Source organism: Engraulis encrasicolus, chromosome 5 (assembly GCF_034702125.1).
Source record: "Engraulis encrasicolus isolate BLACKSEA-1 chromosome 5, IST_EnEncr_1.0, whole genome shotgun sequence".
Classification (NCBI taxonomy): Eukaryota; Metazoa; Chordata; class Actinopteri; order Clupeiformes; family Engraulidae; genus Engraulis; species Engraulis encrasicolus.
The window spans coordinates 39,025,613-39,043,990 of record NC_085861.1 but is presented as its reverse complement, the minus strand read 5'-3'; the positions used below and the strand labels follow the sequence as shown (position 1 = coordinate 39,043,990).

The following is an 18,378-nucleotide window of genomic DNA, read 5'->3' as shown; positions in this document are numbered from 1 at the left end:
GTAATTAGACATGAATGATAGCATACAAGAGTCTCTCTTTATTCATGTTTTACAGTTCAGGTACCACACTACAAACTTATATCATTTTCATGATGGTCTTTAATGGATATTATTAATTGATTTTTTGGGAGTTGTACTACTGAAATAAAACACTGTTTCTCTTCGCCCTGTCAAGTAAACTCCAGTGATTTTCTTGCCAAGTCAACCGCATCATGTTTTTCCTTTTCCTTCAACCCTCTGCGATAGGGTAGAAGAATAGAACACCACTGACCTATCAGAGCCAAGTACTCACTGAACTGCTGCAAGCACATTGACCAATCACAGTGCAAGAGCATAGCTCTGCTCACGGACATTTCAGCCTGAGAGAGCCATGCGTGTACCGCAGCCAGGGGTTGTTTTATCGCTGCAGGGGGGCGTGGTGGCTACTTTTCTGTGCTGCACCTCTGTGGAGGTGCTATGAATCTCCCTTTAGTGTGTAGTGTACGACCCTGTGTTGGCCCAGCTTGCCGTGTAGGTAACGGGTGTAGGTATTAGTATTCATTAGTGGGGTAAGCACAGATAGGGCCTACTTGCCCGGGTGATTTGCCACAGCTGACCTAGTTATTTTCTGTTTAGTTCTGTTTAGTTTTCTGTTTATTCCTTTTTCTTTATCTTGTTGTTTGTAAATAAAATTGGTATTATTTTTGCACATCAGCCTCCTCCCTTTATTAATTCATTTAATTGAATACCGTGACCTGTAGAGTACCCCCTAGTGGCCATTGGCGGGGTTACATTTGGCGCTGTGAGCAGGGTTGGCGGCTGTGCAATACAATACTGGCCGTTACAATATGCGACCTTGCCTCCTCCACTTGTGCTTGTCTCCTCGTACCAGGAAGTAATATGTCATGATGACATCACTGACCACAGCATTATATTTCAATATCTTGCAAAAGCTCAATTATAAAGCCTTCTTCTCATTTGCAATTGGGATGGCGAATGAAAAACAGTCCCTCAAAAGTTGTTGTGGCTAGGCTGACAGCTGGGAAACTTTATCTGTTTGAGAAGGGGCCAGGAGGTGGGGCGAGGAGACAAGCACAAGTGGAGGAGGCAAGGTCGCATAGTAGCCTAAATTCTTGCGCCAAAGTGCGCACGTGAAGTATGATAGGGTGTAACTCCTTTCAATGCGTCTTTTCATCCAGTTATATTCCTCTCGGAGGGCGAAGTAGGGGGTAGTGAATTTACCACATATCTCCTGTAGGAGTCAGTATTGCATGGGACTTTTGATAGGCTTTTATACCAAACTAGAGAACGGATCCAAAGACGTGATGTGTGGATGGGTTAACGTGAAAAGCGTAATTTGCGTAAAAGGAAAGCATTAGATTTGATTAAGAAACATACGTATTTCCAAAAGACTGGGTTCCATTGTATTGCACAGGCTGCACTGCAGCGTCTATTCACAGGCGCTATCCCACTACTGATCAGTACGGGGGCTTTGACCTGCTCCGTTTCCGACCTGGGCCGGTGCACCCCTCATTAGGCGACCTGGTAGTCCCGGGCTCCCCCAGGAGCACCATATCGATACCGAACTTAGTGCGGACACCCGATCGACATAGCCCGCTGCAGCTCAGAACCCCTGAACTCAAGTGGTCCGCCAGCCTCAGCTTCCCAGACACTTGAATTACAGGCGCGCGCCACCGCACCCGGCGAGAATTCATGCACTTTGGAAGGATTTTCTCAGGTAACGCATATGACGTCACAGGGGTACAGACCAATGATACAGTACAGACCAGAGACGGTTTTAATGCAGAATAGAGAATCTTTGGTACAGACTACAGAGTAGGCCTAGCCATAGAACTAATACAAGAGTAGCCTTTTCTGTAGAAACTACATTACAGAGCGACAATGGAATGATGGTGGGATAGCCTAATGATAAAGTGGAAAAGAAAATCTCAACAGTTAACTTCAATCTCATTAAATACATTAAACGGATCTATAAATTATATAATCGGATTCTAGTCCACAAGATTTCGTCATAGCTGCTATCGTCATTCTTCACATTCTGCTCAAACAGAATTCGTCAGTTAAACTGATCAAGAAAACCGGTCTGCCGTTGACTTTCTATTTATTTATGTAGGCCTACTGGTCAAATAAGATAAATAAGAAATTGGCAACAAGCTACAATGTTTCAAAAACGGCAAATGCATATTTAGGTCATGTTTTGGACCCACATCATGTCTTATTATTTATTTCATTTTGTTTTGTCATTTTATTTGTGGATGTGGAAACAGTTCCAGACTGTTTCTGAAAAGAGATACACACATAACACATTTTTCTTGAAGCCCAAAAGATGGTTATATTTGTCATTCACACTTAGACAATGTTGTCTATTACTTTTCTCTGGGTATGTACAGTAGCATCCCTGCACAAAGAGTCTTGTAACCTACAACATTTTTTCTTCTTTATCTTTATCTCATCTTTAGTTCTCTACTCCTATATCAAGAGGGAATCGGAATCAGAACCCCCCCCAACCCCCCAACCCTCCCAAAAAGAAAGATGAAAGCAACATATTTACAAATGTACCACATTTTCCTGCATTTTGTTCAGGGGAGCAATAACAAAACAGAGGACGAGTATAGGGGTAGGGGTGTATTTTAATCAGAAATAGATATGGGGGGGTTAAAGGGAATCCCGTCCAATTTCAACATGCAGTTGTGTTGCTCATGCTGCCCTTGACTTGGCAGTACCTGCCGACGTGGAATTTTTCAGGTTCAGCCCTTTCAGAGATCCTGGCCATTCTAATGGGGGTTTGGTTTGCAATAATTTTATTTTAAAAATATCTCAACACTCCAAATATCATCCCAAAAGCTATGCAACATCAACAGACCCATTGCTACACAGCAATACATTTAGTGATTTCATTTGGAGTAGGCTATGTTAAGATTTTTTTTTGTTTTTTGTTTTGTTTTGTATTTTCTTGTAATGAGTACATGCAGTTCTGTATCCCAAGTATGATATTAAAGTATGCCGCATTTGTGTTTGAACACAAACACTTTATCAAAACTTTTCCTGAGTTTCCCTGTAAAAGCCCTTATTCAGGATTTTGAGAAATCAGGATATGCTATGGGAGTACTCCGGGATGTTGATGTGTGGAATCACCTTATCCTGGACACCAAGGCCTCCTCTAGAATGTTGTTGCTGCTTTCCAGATTACAAGCATTTGAAGAGAAATTTAACTGCCCAGAATATAGACCGGGATATAACACTCTGTATTTCATAAACACCTTATCCCGAATTTGATCATGCCTTGGATGAGAACTGCACATAAACGCACTCTGTAAACAAACCATGCCCCCATTCGAATGGTCCAGGATCTTGGAATGGGATGAACAAAACAAAATCTGCATTGTTGGGTACTGACAAGTCAGGGGTAGAGTGAGTAATACAAACCGCATGTTGAAATTGGGCGCAATTCTCCTTTAAGTCATGTCAAATGTTGTTGCTGCCAGGGAAGCCGGTGGGGGTACAGATGAGACCGTCCCGTGCCCAGGGAGAAGGGGGAGCCCATACTTTGGTCCTCATTACATTGTATGCATTGGGAGGTGTGGTCCTCTCAGATGTTTTTGTCCTGGCCCCGGCCAAAGCTGTGAGCGTCCCTGGCTGCTGCAAAGTGGTCTCAGAAGCAGAGGAATCTCCTCCAGCCTGTCGGCCTCTCTGCCTCTTCTTCCTCACGCTGCTCTTCCTCTTCTGCCATCTCCTGCTCTCTGGCCTTCTTCTCCTTCCTCTCCATCTGCTCTCTCTCTCTTTTTTCTTTGCGCTGTCTTTTCTCATCGTCTTTCGCCTCGGCTTTCTGAACCTTTTCAATTTGCTTTCTGTACTTCTCCTCAAGCTTTGCGATCTCTTTCAGCTCGGCTTCAGCTAACTTTGCCTCCTTCTCCTTCGCTCCATTCCTAATCTTGTCCACCTTCTTCATGTTCTTCTGCCTGACTCTGTCCACAGCTGCATTCTTTTGATCTACCAATGCCTGGATTTTCTGGCTTTGATTCTGATGACAAAGCAATGTTTAGACGCAGTTTAGGCAATGCACGAGATGGAAAAGTAGCTAGGCCTACAGGATATCACTACAACAATGCCAACTTTCTCACATTAACTTGAATAATTTTATTTGGGTATTCATTTGCTTCAGCATCTGAAGGGAAAGGGGCTTTTGATATTTATTATCAAGAAGGCTTTAAAGTGTAGAAGATAAAGAAAACACAGTGTATGATCTGATCATGACAGTTACCTGAAGGTCACCGCAGATGAACTCCTTGACCTCTTTCAGTTCACCATTACTTGCAGGCAGCTGAGGAATTAAAAGAGTTTTGTCAGTGTACTAGGTCACATTAGCTCATTAGCTAATTATGACGTGCCATTGTCATTCAGTTAAAAGCAAATTTATAACAGGGGCCAATGTCTTAACAAGTTCAAATCACCTTGGCCATCCCCCTGGGCTCTGCCTTTATCTGTGCAATGAGCTTCTGTTTGGAAATATTGGTGGCCAAGGCCTCGGCCACGGCACAGTCCACAGCCTCCTTTATTCTTGACTTCTCTGCTTTCCTCTGCTCCTCCAGCTCCTTCCTGAGGGCCTCAATTGTGGCCCTGGCAGCCTCCATCTCTCTCTTCCCATCTTCGAGTTGGGCCTTAAACTGCTGTCTCTCCTCCTCCCAACTCTCTGCTTCTTCAACAAGCTCTTGACATTTTGTTTTCAGGATCTATAGTGAGTACATTAGAGTAAGTAGGTAAATGCATAAAAAAAGAAATAACTAGAAACACACAAAAAACCACAACATTTGCCCGCGCGCACGCACACACACACACACACACACACACACACACACACACACACACACAGAGATATAATATAATTATATGTTCTTATATAGCCAACATATAAGGTAGAAAATTACCTGAAGTCTGTCCCTGGACTTCTCCTCCATGTCCATTAACAGTAACTTAAGCGTCTCCGTCTCCATTTGTTAGGCAAAAAATATAATCTCTATATCTATACTCTGTCGCTGTCCTTGCATTAGTATGGAACGGCTTGTCAACTCGGATTTATAGACTATACATGTGATGTCATAATGAATGATGACGCAATAGTAGTAGTTCCATCAAATATATGTTCTGTTCACGCCAGGCTGGTGAAGAACCTAGAATATTATTAGCTTAGCCCTGCAACATAATGTCAGCTTGCCTACCTCGCGTTCAGGCTAAGCACATATGCCCATTGTTGCCTCCCCTATTAACTTATCAAATATGAGGCTAATAATTAACCAATTCCATTTGCATTTCAGATGCGTGCTGTCCACACAGAGGGGGCACGGCACGGGCATATCTCCTTAATAATACCGGGGGGTGTCACCCTCAGAAAGTTGTTAAAATGTTATTCACGGCATTATCCAATATTATGTGTGTGGCTGAAAAGCAGTCCTGATCCTTCCTGAGGCATTTCTCCATTACGGATTTGATTTGGCAACGACTTGATGCATATCGTTCTTATTTGGCGGCCGAAAGTGGTAGGCCTAAATGAAAGATGAGCCCTTTACGCACTCCGTACGGCGCGAGGACGCGAGGTTGGAAAGCGATAAACCCTACTGCAGTTTACAACACACACTTGGTGAATATGGAATGTTATGACGTCCTCGTGTTGACTTTTCGATAAAAAAACACCAACAACACTTGTATTCCGACAGATGTTGGTTAGAAATGAGCAAAATTCCACAGCGCGCTTAGTTTCCCGAGACACTAGCGGGAGAGAGAGCTCAATGCTTATTATTGATCAAGCTGCGTCAGAGAGATGCGAAACTGGATTGGTTGTTTGGTGACAGGTTCTAAAATGACTTCATATGAGTCGTCGAGGCAAAAAATGTAATCATTTCTGCCTTCAATGTATTTTTTTTAGCTGTTTATAACACTGAACCATTGCAAAGAAATAATAGGCTACTATATTACGCTACAGAAGTTATTGCAGTGGTTTGAACAGGAACTTGCAAACTGCAGGAAAAAAACGTGCATTTTAATGCTTGTAGCTTTTTTCATATAGGCCTAGGACTAGAGAAGGTGAGAACAGTGGTGGTGGTAGAAATATTATTTTACAGTCTAGAGTGGGATAAATTTGGCCTGGTGAGTGGGATAATTGTCGCACGACATTGACTTATAGTAAATTATACTGACTTATTATACAAGTCGTCAGTGTTACTACAGCGCTACTACTACGACACAACCCAACTGTGCGCTACCGAGTTTTAGCTGTGCGAGCATACTGGAGCCAGGCATCTGTTCCCACGTGGGCGTGGCTTTTGAAGGTGGATGAGCTAACCCCCAGAAATTTCACAATATTTCATTTCCCTGTCACTTTTTACTTCTAATCCCCTGGTTCTTGGGAGCTTTCGGAGAATGTGAGAGAGACTGGATGAGACTCTCTGATATCACCTTTTTCTTGACAGATGAAAGTTTTTGCCTTTTACTGGAGTCCTAATGTGAAGCAGAATGGCCAAAATAAGTACTTTCGGTTTCGGAGACTTTATGTGAGGTGAGGCAAATCTCTGCTTATCGATAGGCCTGCTTGTGGTGCTTTAGGGAGCACGGGTGTTGATGTAAAGTTGTGTTATGAATTGGATGACGTGACAGTCAGACATAGGCTCTACTTTGTCTCAACACTGACATTCCTCGAATATTTTAGATGCTAGATCGACTGAAGTCACGGGGTCTACTTTGTTTGCAGTGGGTAGCGTATTTACAATGGTGAACTCAACAGCCCTTCCATCGCTTCCTTCCTCTATTCACTCACTCCCATTACTTTAGTCATGAGATTGGGAGTAACAAAATGTGTGATTCACATTTGACGATCAGTCCTCTTCTCTTGAAAATAAACACAGACACGTATCATTACCTTCACTTGAATGTGAAACCCTCTTGATCTACCACCCCAGGTTGAGGAGAAGGTAGAATGTTGATTGAGCAGCAGGGATCTGACCAGGGCTCTCCCGCGGGACTGTCAGCTCTGAAAACCTTGACCCTGTACCGCGAGCTTCTGGTGGAACAGGTGAAGAATACCCAGTGCATCTTGGACAACCTCCTGGCCAGCGGCTTTGTTTGCAACGAGGATGTTGAAATCATACAGCGGTGCACCACTAAAACAGATCAGGTAGGTTTAGGCTATCTATGAGGGACATCATTAACGTTTTGTACAAGCTAGTGTTGAATAATATAACATAATGTAGAAAAACATAATCTTACAGTAGGCCTAATAGCTAGGTGTGTATTACACGGATACCCCCCCCCCCCAACACACACACACACACACACACACACACACACACACACACACACACACACACACACACACACACACACACACACACACACACAGATCTGGTTTGTGCAAGTGCATGTGACATGCTGCCTTGTAAATAACAATTATGGCACTGTAACATGACTTTTTTGTTATGCAGGTCCGTCAAATTTTGGAACTGGTGCAGAGCAAAGGTGAGGAGGCCTCCACCTATTTCATCTACATTCTCCATGAAGCCTACGATGCCTTCATTGACCTTCGCCCTTGGTTCAAGGACATCGATTACAAACCTTCAGAGTTTGTCCAGCAAATACCGGTGGTCAACACAGACCCAAGTAAGTAAAATGGGCACTTGGGGCCTTCAGAGTGTTGGCATGACCGACACAAATTCATGTATTCTGTCTTCTGGAACAGCGCTTGAATGGAATAGAAAAGAGGGCCTTTTATCACTGCTGCCTCTAGGCTATACACAGTACCTGGCTGTCTCTCTCTCTCTCTCTCTCTGTGTGTGTGTGTGTGTGTTTTGGGGGCGGGGGGATGTGGGGGTATGGTTGAAGTCAAGCAGGGCATGTGCCTGGGTCACAGGGCCTTCCTACATTGGGGATAGAGATGGGATTTATGGCTCTTTTATGGGATCCGGATCTTAGTGGCTCGTTCGTTTCAAAGAGCCGTTCAAAAAACTGGCTCTTTTGGCTCTTTTTAAAATTATTTATTCAGTGTTTAGAATGTAATATTTTGACTCCACCTCTGGGTAATTTTGTCAAAACAACAACTGATTATTCTCCTGCTTCTAAAGACTGTTTTTGCCACTCTTTAAGGCAAACCATTGTGTTTTTTCCCAAATTTAATTACTCACGTCGAGGTCACGTGCTTAAAATTAATGAAAAATGAACGAAAATGCGGCAGAGTGGCTCCCCCAGCTGTGACCCGGTTCCCATCATTCACTTCTGGGAGCCGTTCAAAAGAACCGGCTCGTTCATGAACGACACAACTCTAATTGGGGACCCTAACCGCAGAGTAACCGCAGAAATACACCAGCGGCGATCTGAGCGAGTCGCGCGACGGAAGTAATTGACTTTGTATTGAGTCGAGAGACTGGAGATTCTGGAGACTAGAGCGATTTGCGCGGTTTGAAGTTGAAATCTTTTCAACTTTCTATGACGCGGTTCGGCGACAAGCCGCGACAGCCAATGACTGTATAGAGGTCAGTGACCACAGCCAATGGGAATGCTTGAATGCTTTGCCTTCTGCCTGTACGGACATACTCTAGTCTCCTCAATCTCTCGTATCGCTTGCTGCTACACTCTGTCGCTTGAATCGCGTCGCCGCTGGTGTATCTCTGCGGATACACCAGCGGCGATCTGAGCGAGTCGAGCGACGGAAGTAATTGACTTTGTATTGAGTCGAGAGACAAAAGCGATTCTGGAGACTAGAGCGATTTGCGCGACGAGCGCGACAATTTGAAGTTGAAATCTTTTCAACTTTCTATGACGCGGTTCGGCGACAAGCCGCGACATCCAATGACTGTATAGAGGTCAGTGGCCACAGCCAATGGGAATGCTTGAATGCTTTGCCTTCCCCGCTGGTGTATCTCTGCGGTAATGTGACCTTGGCAGGCTGTTTGGGAGGACAGCTATCAGTGTTTTGCCCTGGGGTCCGGTGTGCAATTGTAACGCAAAACTGACACTCATCATTGCAACATGTATGCAATCTATTTCCAACATAGAATAACAAGTAGTAGTGTGTAGTTAAGAAATGTACAGGGTTAAGTAAAACAGACAAAAGACAATATAATTAAAAGGAGTATTAAGAGTGGTATAGCATATTGGACATTAATTGAAATTGCACATAAATGGTTCTTGCTTTATGTATACATACACATTAATTATTGTATATTATAGCTATCTCTAGTGGATGTTGAGCACAGGGAGCGCTGAAGAAGGCACATGACTTATTCAGAAACAAGCACACACTTAATAACCTTCACACAGTAAAAAAAATACCAGTGTTAATATAACTCTTAAAGGGGTATGCCACTATTTTGGGGCTTAATACAGTTCAAATCGTTGGCTGGGGTTTATAAAGGTGGTAAAGTGTCTCATTTTTCATGTAAGCCGTTGTCTTTTTTGAAGACAAGTTAAAAGAGGGAGTATGTCGCTAAGCTAGTGAAAGTCAATGTATCCGTGTAGCATGCTACAATGCTACATGGATACATTGACTTTCACTAGCTTAGCGACATATTCCCTCTTTTAACTTGTCTTGCAGCAAGACAACGGCTTACATGAAAAATAAGACACTTTTCCACCTTTATAAACCCCAGCCAACGATTTTAACTGTATTAAGCCCCAAAATAGTGGCATACCCCTTTAAAAAGTTGAAATGAACCCCATTCATATAACCATTGGTCCCATTTTACTCTGGTCTGTAACATTTTCAGTGTTAATTTCACTCAATATTGTGTAAACATTGAGAGCTGTAGAGTTGAAACTGACTGAAATGCTGTAAATACTCTGGATTTTTACGCATGTTTACTCTGAAACACTGACATGCCTCCGTCATGTCTTCATTTCAGTCAGCAAATACTGTGAAAAGCTGCGTCAGGACCTGGGTCGCGACACATGCTTCATCACCTCCTACTCCCGGCGGGAGGAGACGCGTCTGGAGGAGCTGTACACGGACACGCAGATGGAGATCCTCAACGGCAGCAACGAGAGCCTGGGCTACCTCTCCAGCCTGGACGAGCTCATCGGCGACGACGCCGGGGTCTTCAACCGGGATGCCGAGACCATCTTCGTGAGCGGCGACGCGGGTGTTGGCAAGTCCATCATGCTGCAGAAGCTCCAGAACCTGTGGTCCAAACGGGAGCTGCTCAACACCCGCGCCAAGTTCTTCTTCAAGTTCCGCTGCCGCATGTTCAGCGCCTTCAAGGAGACGGACGAGATCTCGCTCAAGGATCTGATCTTCAAGCACAACTGCTACCCGGACCTGGACCCGGACAACGAGGTGTTCAGCTACATCCTGAGGTTTCCCGAGACCGTCATATTCACGTTCGACGGCTACGACGAGATCCACAGCGAGTATGACCTCTCCAACCTGCCCGAGGTGGTGTCACCTGAGGAGAGGACCCATCCGCTGCTGGTCCTCATGAACCTTCTGTGTGGGAAACTGCTCAAGGGCTCGCTCAAGGTAGACACCACCTGCCAACCGGCCAAATGCTGGTGAAACTTAGCTTTGGCTAGTAATACTTTCAGTGTCACTAGCCAATTTGGCTGGCAGTTTATTCCTTGGTATGACATATGCTTCATAGTAGCCTACTTGTATATTCTATTTGCCCCTTGTGTATCAATTGTTTGTATTTAAGTTCGAGACAAAAAACTCAGTAATTCATTTTCCATTTGCTTGATATACTTCCATGTAGAAAGCTATACACTCATCTGGCTTTGGCGTCTCATCTTTTTAGGTTAGATGTACACCATCATGATGAAGAAAAAAAAGCAATGTAAAATCTGTGGCTAGTGGAATACCTGAATGACTAGTGACTCGGGAAAACCACTAGCCACAGTGGCCGGTGGGTGGAAAAGTTAATGTCAAGCCCTGCACGCTGCACCAGACGTGTATGAAGTGGAAGTAGAAGTAAGAGAAAAGTGAAAAACCCTCATTAGGTACAGGGGAATAACTGATGTAACAACTATGTAATATCATGTACTAGTGTTGCACTTTACTTATTTAGCCAACATCCTGAATTTACTTCTACTTTTATTTCGTACAGCTTTGCATTACACTCCTATACGTGCAGATACTTTCCCACTCACACAAGACACACATAGTATTTTCAGGCAGAGTGCCATGCTAGTGTTGGTTCCCCTCGCCTTATCTTGAACTGATTGACGTGTTTGTGCTTTTTGGGAATCAGAATGTCCGTTCCATATGTCTGTTAGACAATTTTCCACACAAACACTACATGCACAATCACTGTCTTGCCAGTACCTTCTGCATGTTCAACTCCACTCTATCTCAATAAACATATGATATGACATATGACAAATATAGTATATCATATCTTATTTTATCATATCTTATTGTACAAAGTATGATGAATAAATATCCTGGTATCTAGGTGTTGACGGCCCGCACCGGAACCGAGGTCCAGAACAGAGTCGTCCGGAAGCGGGTGATCCTCAAGGGCTTCTCCCCAGAGCACCTGCGTAGGTATACGGCCCTGCACTTCCCCGACCGCGAGCACCTGTCCCTGGTCACGGTGCAGCTGGACGCCAGCCCCCACCTGGGCAGCCTGTGCTCCATCCCGCTATTCTGCTGGATCATCTTCAAGAGCTTCAAGCACCTGCACTCGGTTTACAGCGACGTGGACCTGCCTGGCTCCTGCGTCACTCTCACCAGCGTCTTCCTCCTGCTGTCCGAGGTCTTCCTCAGCCGCTCCTCGACGCCCGGCCTGTTGAAAAAGTATGCAGTAACGAATGAGGTGTTAATGTTCCAGAGTAAACTTGTATAACTCCAAATAGAATACTTACAACGCTGTGCAGAGTCAAACAATTCTAACAGTGGAGTCAAAAGTCAGTGTAAAATGTCCCTCTACAAACTACAAATTACCCGCCCACTCTGCTCCAGGAACCATATTTTTTCACATTCCAGTGTTAATATTTACAATTTAGTAGAATCAACTTTGAAAATGTTACACTGACCAAAGAGTAAAATTAACACTATTTTCAAGTGGGACCAAATGTTGTCTGACATGTTAACTAATGATAAAATAACACTGGTACTTTTTCTGTGCAGTTGAAGAAGTAGTTGTAGTTTTATCTTAGTTTATATTTTACATATGTATGTTTCAATTTCAAAGGTTTTTTTTATATTTACAGTATGTGTGCACTGTGCACTTTATGGTAAAGATGTAAAATCTCAATTTGCTTTTATAATGGTAATTGAGGCATTCTATTCTATTCTATTCTAAAAAAAGGAGCACCAGGTGCACTGCGGACACCTTCCAGGCGGGCAGTCAGGTGTTGGCGGCCTACGCCCGGCTGGCACTGCTTGGCATGGTGGAGAACCGCTTCGTGTTCCGGCAGGAGGATGTGACGTCTTGCGGGCTGGAGGAGGACAACCTGCAGATAGGCTACGTCAGGCCGGTGAGCCAGTACGACGGCTGCGGCACCGCGGCCACCTACGAGTTCCTCCACCTCACCCTGCAGGCCTTCCTGGCCGCCTTCGCCCTGGTGCTGGATACAGACTCGGACTCGGAGATCCTGAAGTTCTTCTCCCAGTGCGAGTACCGGCGGCGGCAGAGGTCTCGGCTGCCCTGCGCGTCTTGTCTGGAAAGGTCGCGCCCGCGGGACAAGGATCCCTTCCAGAACAACGAGCACCTGCAGTTCATCAACCTGTTCCTGTGCGGGCTCCTCTCCAAACCCAACAGGGCGCTGATGGAGCACCTGGTGCCTCCGCTGTTGCTGAAGAAGAAGCAGTCCCTGCTCAAGTCCTACCTGTCCAGCAGTGTCAAGCTGCACCTGCGAGGCCTTCCGCGCTACAAGACGGAGTTCGAGGGCACCAAGGTGCACGCCATGTCCAACTTCGTGTGGATGGCGCGCTGCATCTTCGAGACCAACAGCGAGGAGGTGGCCAGGCTGACGGCCAGGGGGATCTCGGCAGACTACCTGAAGCTGGCCTTCTGCAATATCTTCTCGGCCGACTGCAGCGCCATAAACTTTGTGCTGCACCACTACCGCAAGAGGCTCGGGGTGGACATGGACAACAACAACATCAGCGACTACGGGGTGAAGCAGCTCAGGCCTTGCTTCAGCAAGATGACGGTGGTGAGGTGAGACAAAACTGAACAAGTGGTCATAAGATACTCCGTCTGTTAAATGCTGAAGTGGTTCAGTGTCTTGCATGTTACATATAATGGTGGGAGTCATGTCCAAGACATATAACATTAAAACATACCAGGTATGGTTAATTCCGTCTTCAAGGGGATTATTATATTCGCTGTTGTTGTTATTTTTACAAATATCAAAAAGGACTGGTTCAATAATGTAATTGATTCAGACTCAAGTTTTCTATTGCAGGTTGTGTGTCAATCAGATTACAGACAGCAGTATTGAGGTCCTGGCAGAGGAACTGATTCGCTACAAAGTTGTCAGAATTCTGGGGTGGGTGTCCAACTGTGTAAAACTGTGTTCTACATTTCTTAATAGTAATAATTTGCTATGTATTATCTAAACCAACATAGATACTAATTTCTGACGTTTTATTCTTTTATCATGGACAGACTATACAAAAACCAGATCACTGATGCCGGTGCCAAACTGATTGGGCAGCTCATTGAGGAGTGTCCTCGGCTCCACACTTTGAAGTATGCTCCTCAGTACAGTAATATTTGTACTAAGTTATTTGTATTTTACTGACTTTATAGCCTCATAATGTGCACTGTTCCGCCAGTGGAGCACTCTAATATTCCTTGAAAAAATTACCTACCATAATACTACACTACTATTACGATTGTACACAGAGTATTTAATAATTCAATACAACTTGGTCATCGCCAACAGCAAATAGCCATGTCTTAATGGGTTCATATATTGGTATAGTAACACCATTAGCTTTTTCAGTGAAGCTTATTTTGTTACACCTTCATCATGTTCTTTCATGTCATGTTTGTCATATTTAGATTGGGCCTGAATAAAATTACAAGTGTTGGTGGTCAGTACCTGGCGTCAGGAATAAAGAAGAGCAAGTCTATCTTTGATGTAGGGTGAGTGAGTTTATTACGGTAAAGCCCTTGTACTATATCTTGTATCTTGTGTGACTTTCCTTTCATCTTTTGCGCGCTCACACGCAAAACATGAACAGAAACCTTTAATACTATGAGTGGAATAGGGGTTTCCCCTTCGAATTCATGTATGAGCTTTTGTTTTTTGCGTTAAGAAAAGGATGCAGGCCCTACCGTGGCGCAAAATGGTAGGGCACTCATCTGCTATGCGGCCGACCCGGGTTCGATTCCCGACCCAGGTCCTTTAACGACCCTTCCCTGTCTCTCTCCCCACTTGCTTCCTGTCATTACCTTCACTGTCATGTCAAATAAAGGCATAAAAAGCTCAAAAGAATATATATATATTTTTTATTAAAGATGAGGATGTGGAAAGGTGGCCAATGAGGATAAGTGCAGTTCTTTGTATTATGTGTAGAATTTTGTACATGTTCATGGTTATGCAATTTGACAAACGCTTGAATGAACTGATCTTGATCTGTGTCTGTATGCGTTACTTTTTCAGTATGTGGGGGAACACGATTGGAGATAAGGGAGCAGAAGCTTTTGCTGAGGCTATGAAGGAAAATACAAGCCTGACAAACCTCAGGTGATCTTTCTCTCTTTCTCTTTCTCTCTCCCTCTGTTTTTTTTTTTCAATGAACAAAATGCAAAGCTTGGGTTTGAATATGTTCCAGCCTTCTCCAAAAGCAATACTGTGAATGCATGGGCATTATCACACGCAAAAATCAAACCATTTAATTACATGATTTCGGTTTTCTGCACATCTTGTCATCATGCCATTTTCTCATGGAGTTAATGGTGCACAGGGGTGAGTTTCTCAAAAGGGAAGTTGTTTGCCTGTTAGCAACTTCGGTAGTTGCCAATGGGAAAATGCATTGACAGCAACGAAGTAGGTAATGTAGTAAGCAACTTTGGTTTCGAGAAATTCACCACAGCATTGTACTGTACTAGTGTGGAGTCCTGTTCTGCTCGCTGCCCTACCCTGTTTGCCCAGAAACATAGTTTAAGGAAGATAAGGCCAACCACAGGGTTTGCGCGTGACCACGACTGAAATCATCTAAAACTACCCAACCAACAACTACTAGCATGAGCCAGAATCAGTCATGTGTATTTGATTGATCTCTTCCCCACAGTCTCTCGGCCAATGAGATTACCTCGGAAGGGGGGCGGTACATCGCTGAAGCACTGAAGAGCAACTCAAGCCTTCACATCTTTTGGTATGTGCAGTTGAAGCATATGTGTTTTTTTTCATCTTGCAGTAGGACACTTTCGAACTACGGGAACTATTCTCCAGGCAAGACCAGTGCTGTATATCACATACAGACAATAATGAACAATCTACTTGCAAATGTTCCATCTGACTGACGTGTTTTCACTGTGCAATGCAGGCTGTCTGCAGGCTGTCTTTTAACTGTTGTGCATGTTGTCCTGATCCATCTGGATGCTTGTGCACATCTTTATGTTGTAGTGATATACTACAGTATTTAGTGCACCAGTGTTTATGCTAGAATCTCTCCTTGTTGCACAGTCTCCTTATGAGCATGTAACTGAGCAGAACATGGGGGGCAGCATACTGCAATGGCTATGGAGTTGACTGTAGTCGCTGTAGTAGTGAAGGGATGTACTGTAGGTTCAAATCCCACCACTTACCTGTGAGAAGAAAGTGTGGGTTCTCCCTACTCCCTCATCCGTGGTTGCCGTGCCCTTGAGAAAGGCACCGGCCTGACCCCACATTGCTCTAGGAACTTCAACTGTTGCTTTGTACCAAAATAACTGAGTCACTGGGGGTATTTCCTAGCCTTACTAGGACGAGTCACGCCCATTTGCGCCCGGTGTATCCAATTATTGATTACACTTAGAACTAGTTATTGGATACTTTTTGGTGAAATCTGCGAAAAATGGGCATTACTCATCCTTGTAAGGCTAGGACACTTTGAGAAATACCTAGTGTCTGTAAAAGTGTCAACTAAGTGTGTAATAAAAAAGAAGAACCCTTTGAGACGTCACGGAAAAATAAAAAAATAATTGGGAGCATGAAATCCTGGTTGTAGCGGACTTCTCTTCTTTTTTATCTGGATATTTATTGGTCCTGCTCCCAGGTCAGACGACTGGATGTGCAAGCTTTTTACCTTCAACTTGAACTAAGTGTGTAATGTAATGTAAAGATTGATACTATGAGTCTAGTTTCTGTGTTGACTCCAGGATGATTGGCAACAAGATCTCTGATGAAGCTGCATCCGATCTCTCAGAGGCGGTCAAGATGAACAGTGCACTCACGCACCTCATGTAAGAAGAGCCCGTTCCACTTTGAAATTTTTATAGTGGCAGCTGAGCTCTTGACACTACTGAAATTGGGGTGAAATTGTTTTGGCTTTGTTCCTATTTAAAATACAGTATTGTGTATGCTTTTATCCATCTGTCCTTCGCTTGGTGCTGTCCTTGTCAGCTTAATAACAAATAGCTTAACATCAAATATTGTAATTTTTGAAAATAAGCCTACTATATATAGTGAATTTAAAATGTGTCTCAGATACATGACCACTCTGTACAATATAATTACTACAGCATGAACCATTACCATTACTGTTTTAAATACACAAGAAATGACAAGCCCTCTGATTTATTTCATATTTTGATTTTTTCTTACAGTTTGATTGACAACCAGTTCAGTGTGCATGGAGCCAAAGAACTTGCGGAGGGCATGTTACACAACACTACCCTGAAAGAGATCAAGTGAGTCTCTCTTGCTGTTATTGTCACTGTGCCATGTACTGGCAGTCTGGGAGAATCTGAGTCAGGTTCAGCCAGATTTTGTTTTAAATTGGGATGAAATAGGGTGCAGTATGTGACAATGCAATATGGAGTAACTTTAATAGTGCTGTCACACACCGGAAGTTTGAAGCTGTAAATAAATACAAATGCTGTTCAACCTATCGAACTGAACATTTAATTTAAGTCTGTACAGTATGCCGTTATGTAGATTACTAATCTCTGCGTGAACTAGGCGATCCTCAAATTGAAGCCTTTGAAACAACTGTGTATAGGGTTACACAAATGAATACTTATCATGGCTTCCTCTTGACTGTAGCCATGCGTGTAACCAAAGGTGCGTAAGATGGATGTGGGCTATAACTAACGGTGGCCTTCTCTACCTGCTTCCTCTCCCTTGCCCACAGCCTGACGGGAAACCTGGTCTCCGAGGAGGAAGAGAAGCAGTTTCAGGCTGAACCAAGGCTCCGCTTTCACTGAGGACAAAGCCAGACTGATTACACACGGTGGCACACAACTCTCTACAGTGCCAGCAAATGACCTGAACAGGTGACATAACAGCCTGCAGAAGATCTCAGAGGCTACAGACAGCAAGGATGTGGCTTACTGCTGGCAGAAGGGAGGGCAGCTTACAATTGGAATTCGTAGAAGCTGGCAGAGGCCTTGCGCTGTAGCGGCGCTTACGGGCGGGCACTGAATAAGCCAAAGTTCAGGCGCCAGACAGGCCTTTAAATCCTGTCATTAAATTATAAGCTTCCGCCAGCAATAAAATAATAAGACAAAATAAACGAACAACAACCAAGGATTCAAACCAACACGTCTTTATCTTTACCACGTCAATCAAAAAACAGCTTCTTAACAAAAAACACCGCCAGCCGAGCCGGTTACCAACAACATCAAAACATACATCAACTCGCTCGTCAGCGAGACCCAGAAGCCCCAGAAACTCAAACAAAAGTTGTCAGTGTGTGTATGAAGGAGAAAAGAAAAAGGATATCAGTGTTTGGATGTAGGGGAGTGCGTTATGTGCGTGTGTGCATGTGTGTGTGACTAGGACGAAGCTCCTAGCAGAGCGCGCAGCGTGTGTGTGTGTCTGAGGTGAAGCCCCTAGCAGAGCGCGCAGCGGCGGGAGGGGGTATGTGCGTGTGGTGGAGAAGCAGAGCGGCAGGAGGAGGTATGTGCGTGTGTGCATGTGTGTGTGATTGTAGGTGAAGCAGAGCGATTGTCCACCGCAGCGTGGGAGAGTTACTCAGAGCGCATGATACTCCAACAGCAAGGAAAGGATTCAGACTCACGTTTGGCTGGAGTGGCGAATATTAGGTCTGTTCGGGAGTCTTTGGGCAACAACAGACCCAATATTCGCCACTCCAGCCAAACGTGAGTCTGAATCCTTTCCTTGCGTTTGGAGTATCATTGCGCTCTGAGTAACTCATCCACGCTGCAGTGGACAATCGCTCTGCTTCACCTACAATCACACACACATGCACACACGCACATACCTCCTCCTGCCGCTCTG

At 44.3% G+C, this 18,378-nt stretch overlaps 2 protein-coding genes across 2 annotated transcripts; one reads left to right on the top strand and one right to left on the bottom strand.

Annotated features, from left to right (window-relative positions):
- Positions 1-2,591: 2,591 nt before the first annotated feature.
- On the bottom strand, positions 2,592-5,541 carry LOC134448535 (inner centromere protein B-like). The gene is made up of 4 exons (XM_063198206.1): positions 4,926-5,541; positions 4,452-4,730; positions 4,262-4,321; positions 2,592-4,021 (listed from the first exon to the last, which is right to left on the bottom strand). Exons 1-4 carry the CDS (start codon positions 4,989-4,991, stop codon positions 3,653-3,655), a joined length of 774 nt encoding a protein of 257 aa, XP_063054276.1. The 5' UTR covers positions 4,992-5,541; the 3' UTR covers positions 2,592-3,652.
- Positions 5,542-6,224: 683 nt separating this feature from the next.
- nod1 (nucleotide-binding oligomerization domain containing 1) lies at positions 6,225-17,532 on the top strand. Its single transcript, XM_063199295.1, has 14 exons — positions 6,225-6,550; positions 6,951-7,165; positions 7,473-7,647; positions 9,885-10,498; positions 11,430-11,773; positions 12,288-13,142; positions 13,390-13,473; positions 13,593-13,676; positions 13,992-14,075; positions 14,596-14,679; positions 15,227-15,310; positions 16,296-16,379; positions 16,743-16,826; positions 17,270-17,532. Exons 2-14 carry the CDS (start codon positions 6,968-6,970, stop codon positions 17,340-17,342), a joined length of 2,847 nt encoding a protein of 948 aa, XP_063055365.1. The 5' UTR covers positions 6,225-6,550; positions 6,951-6,967; the 3' UTR covers positions 17,343-17,532.
- Positions 17,533-18,378: the final 846 nt, after the last annotated feature.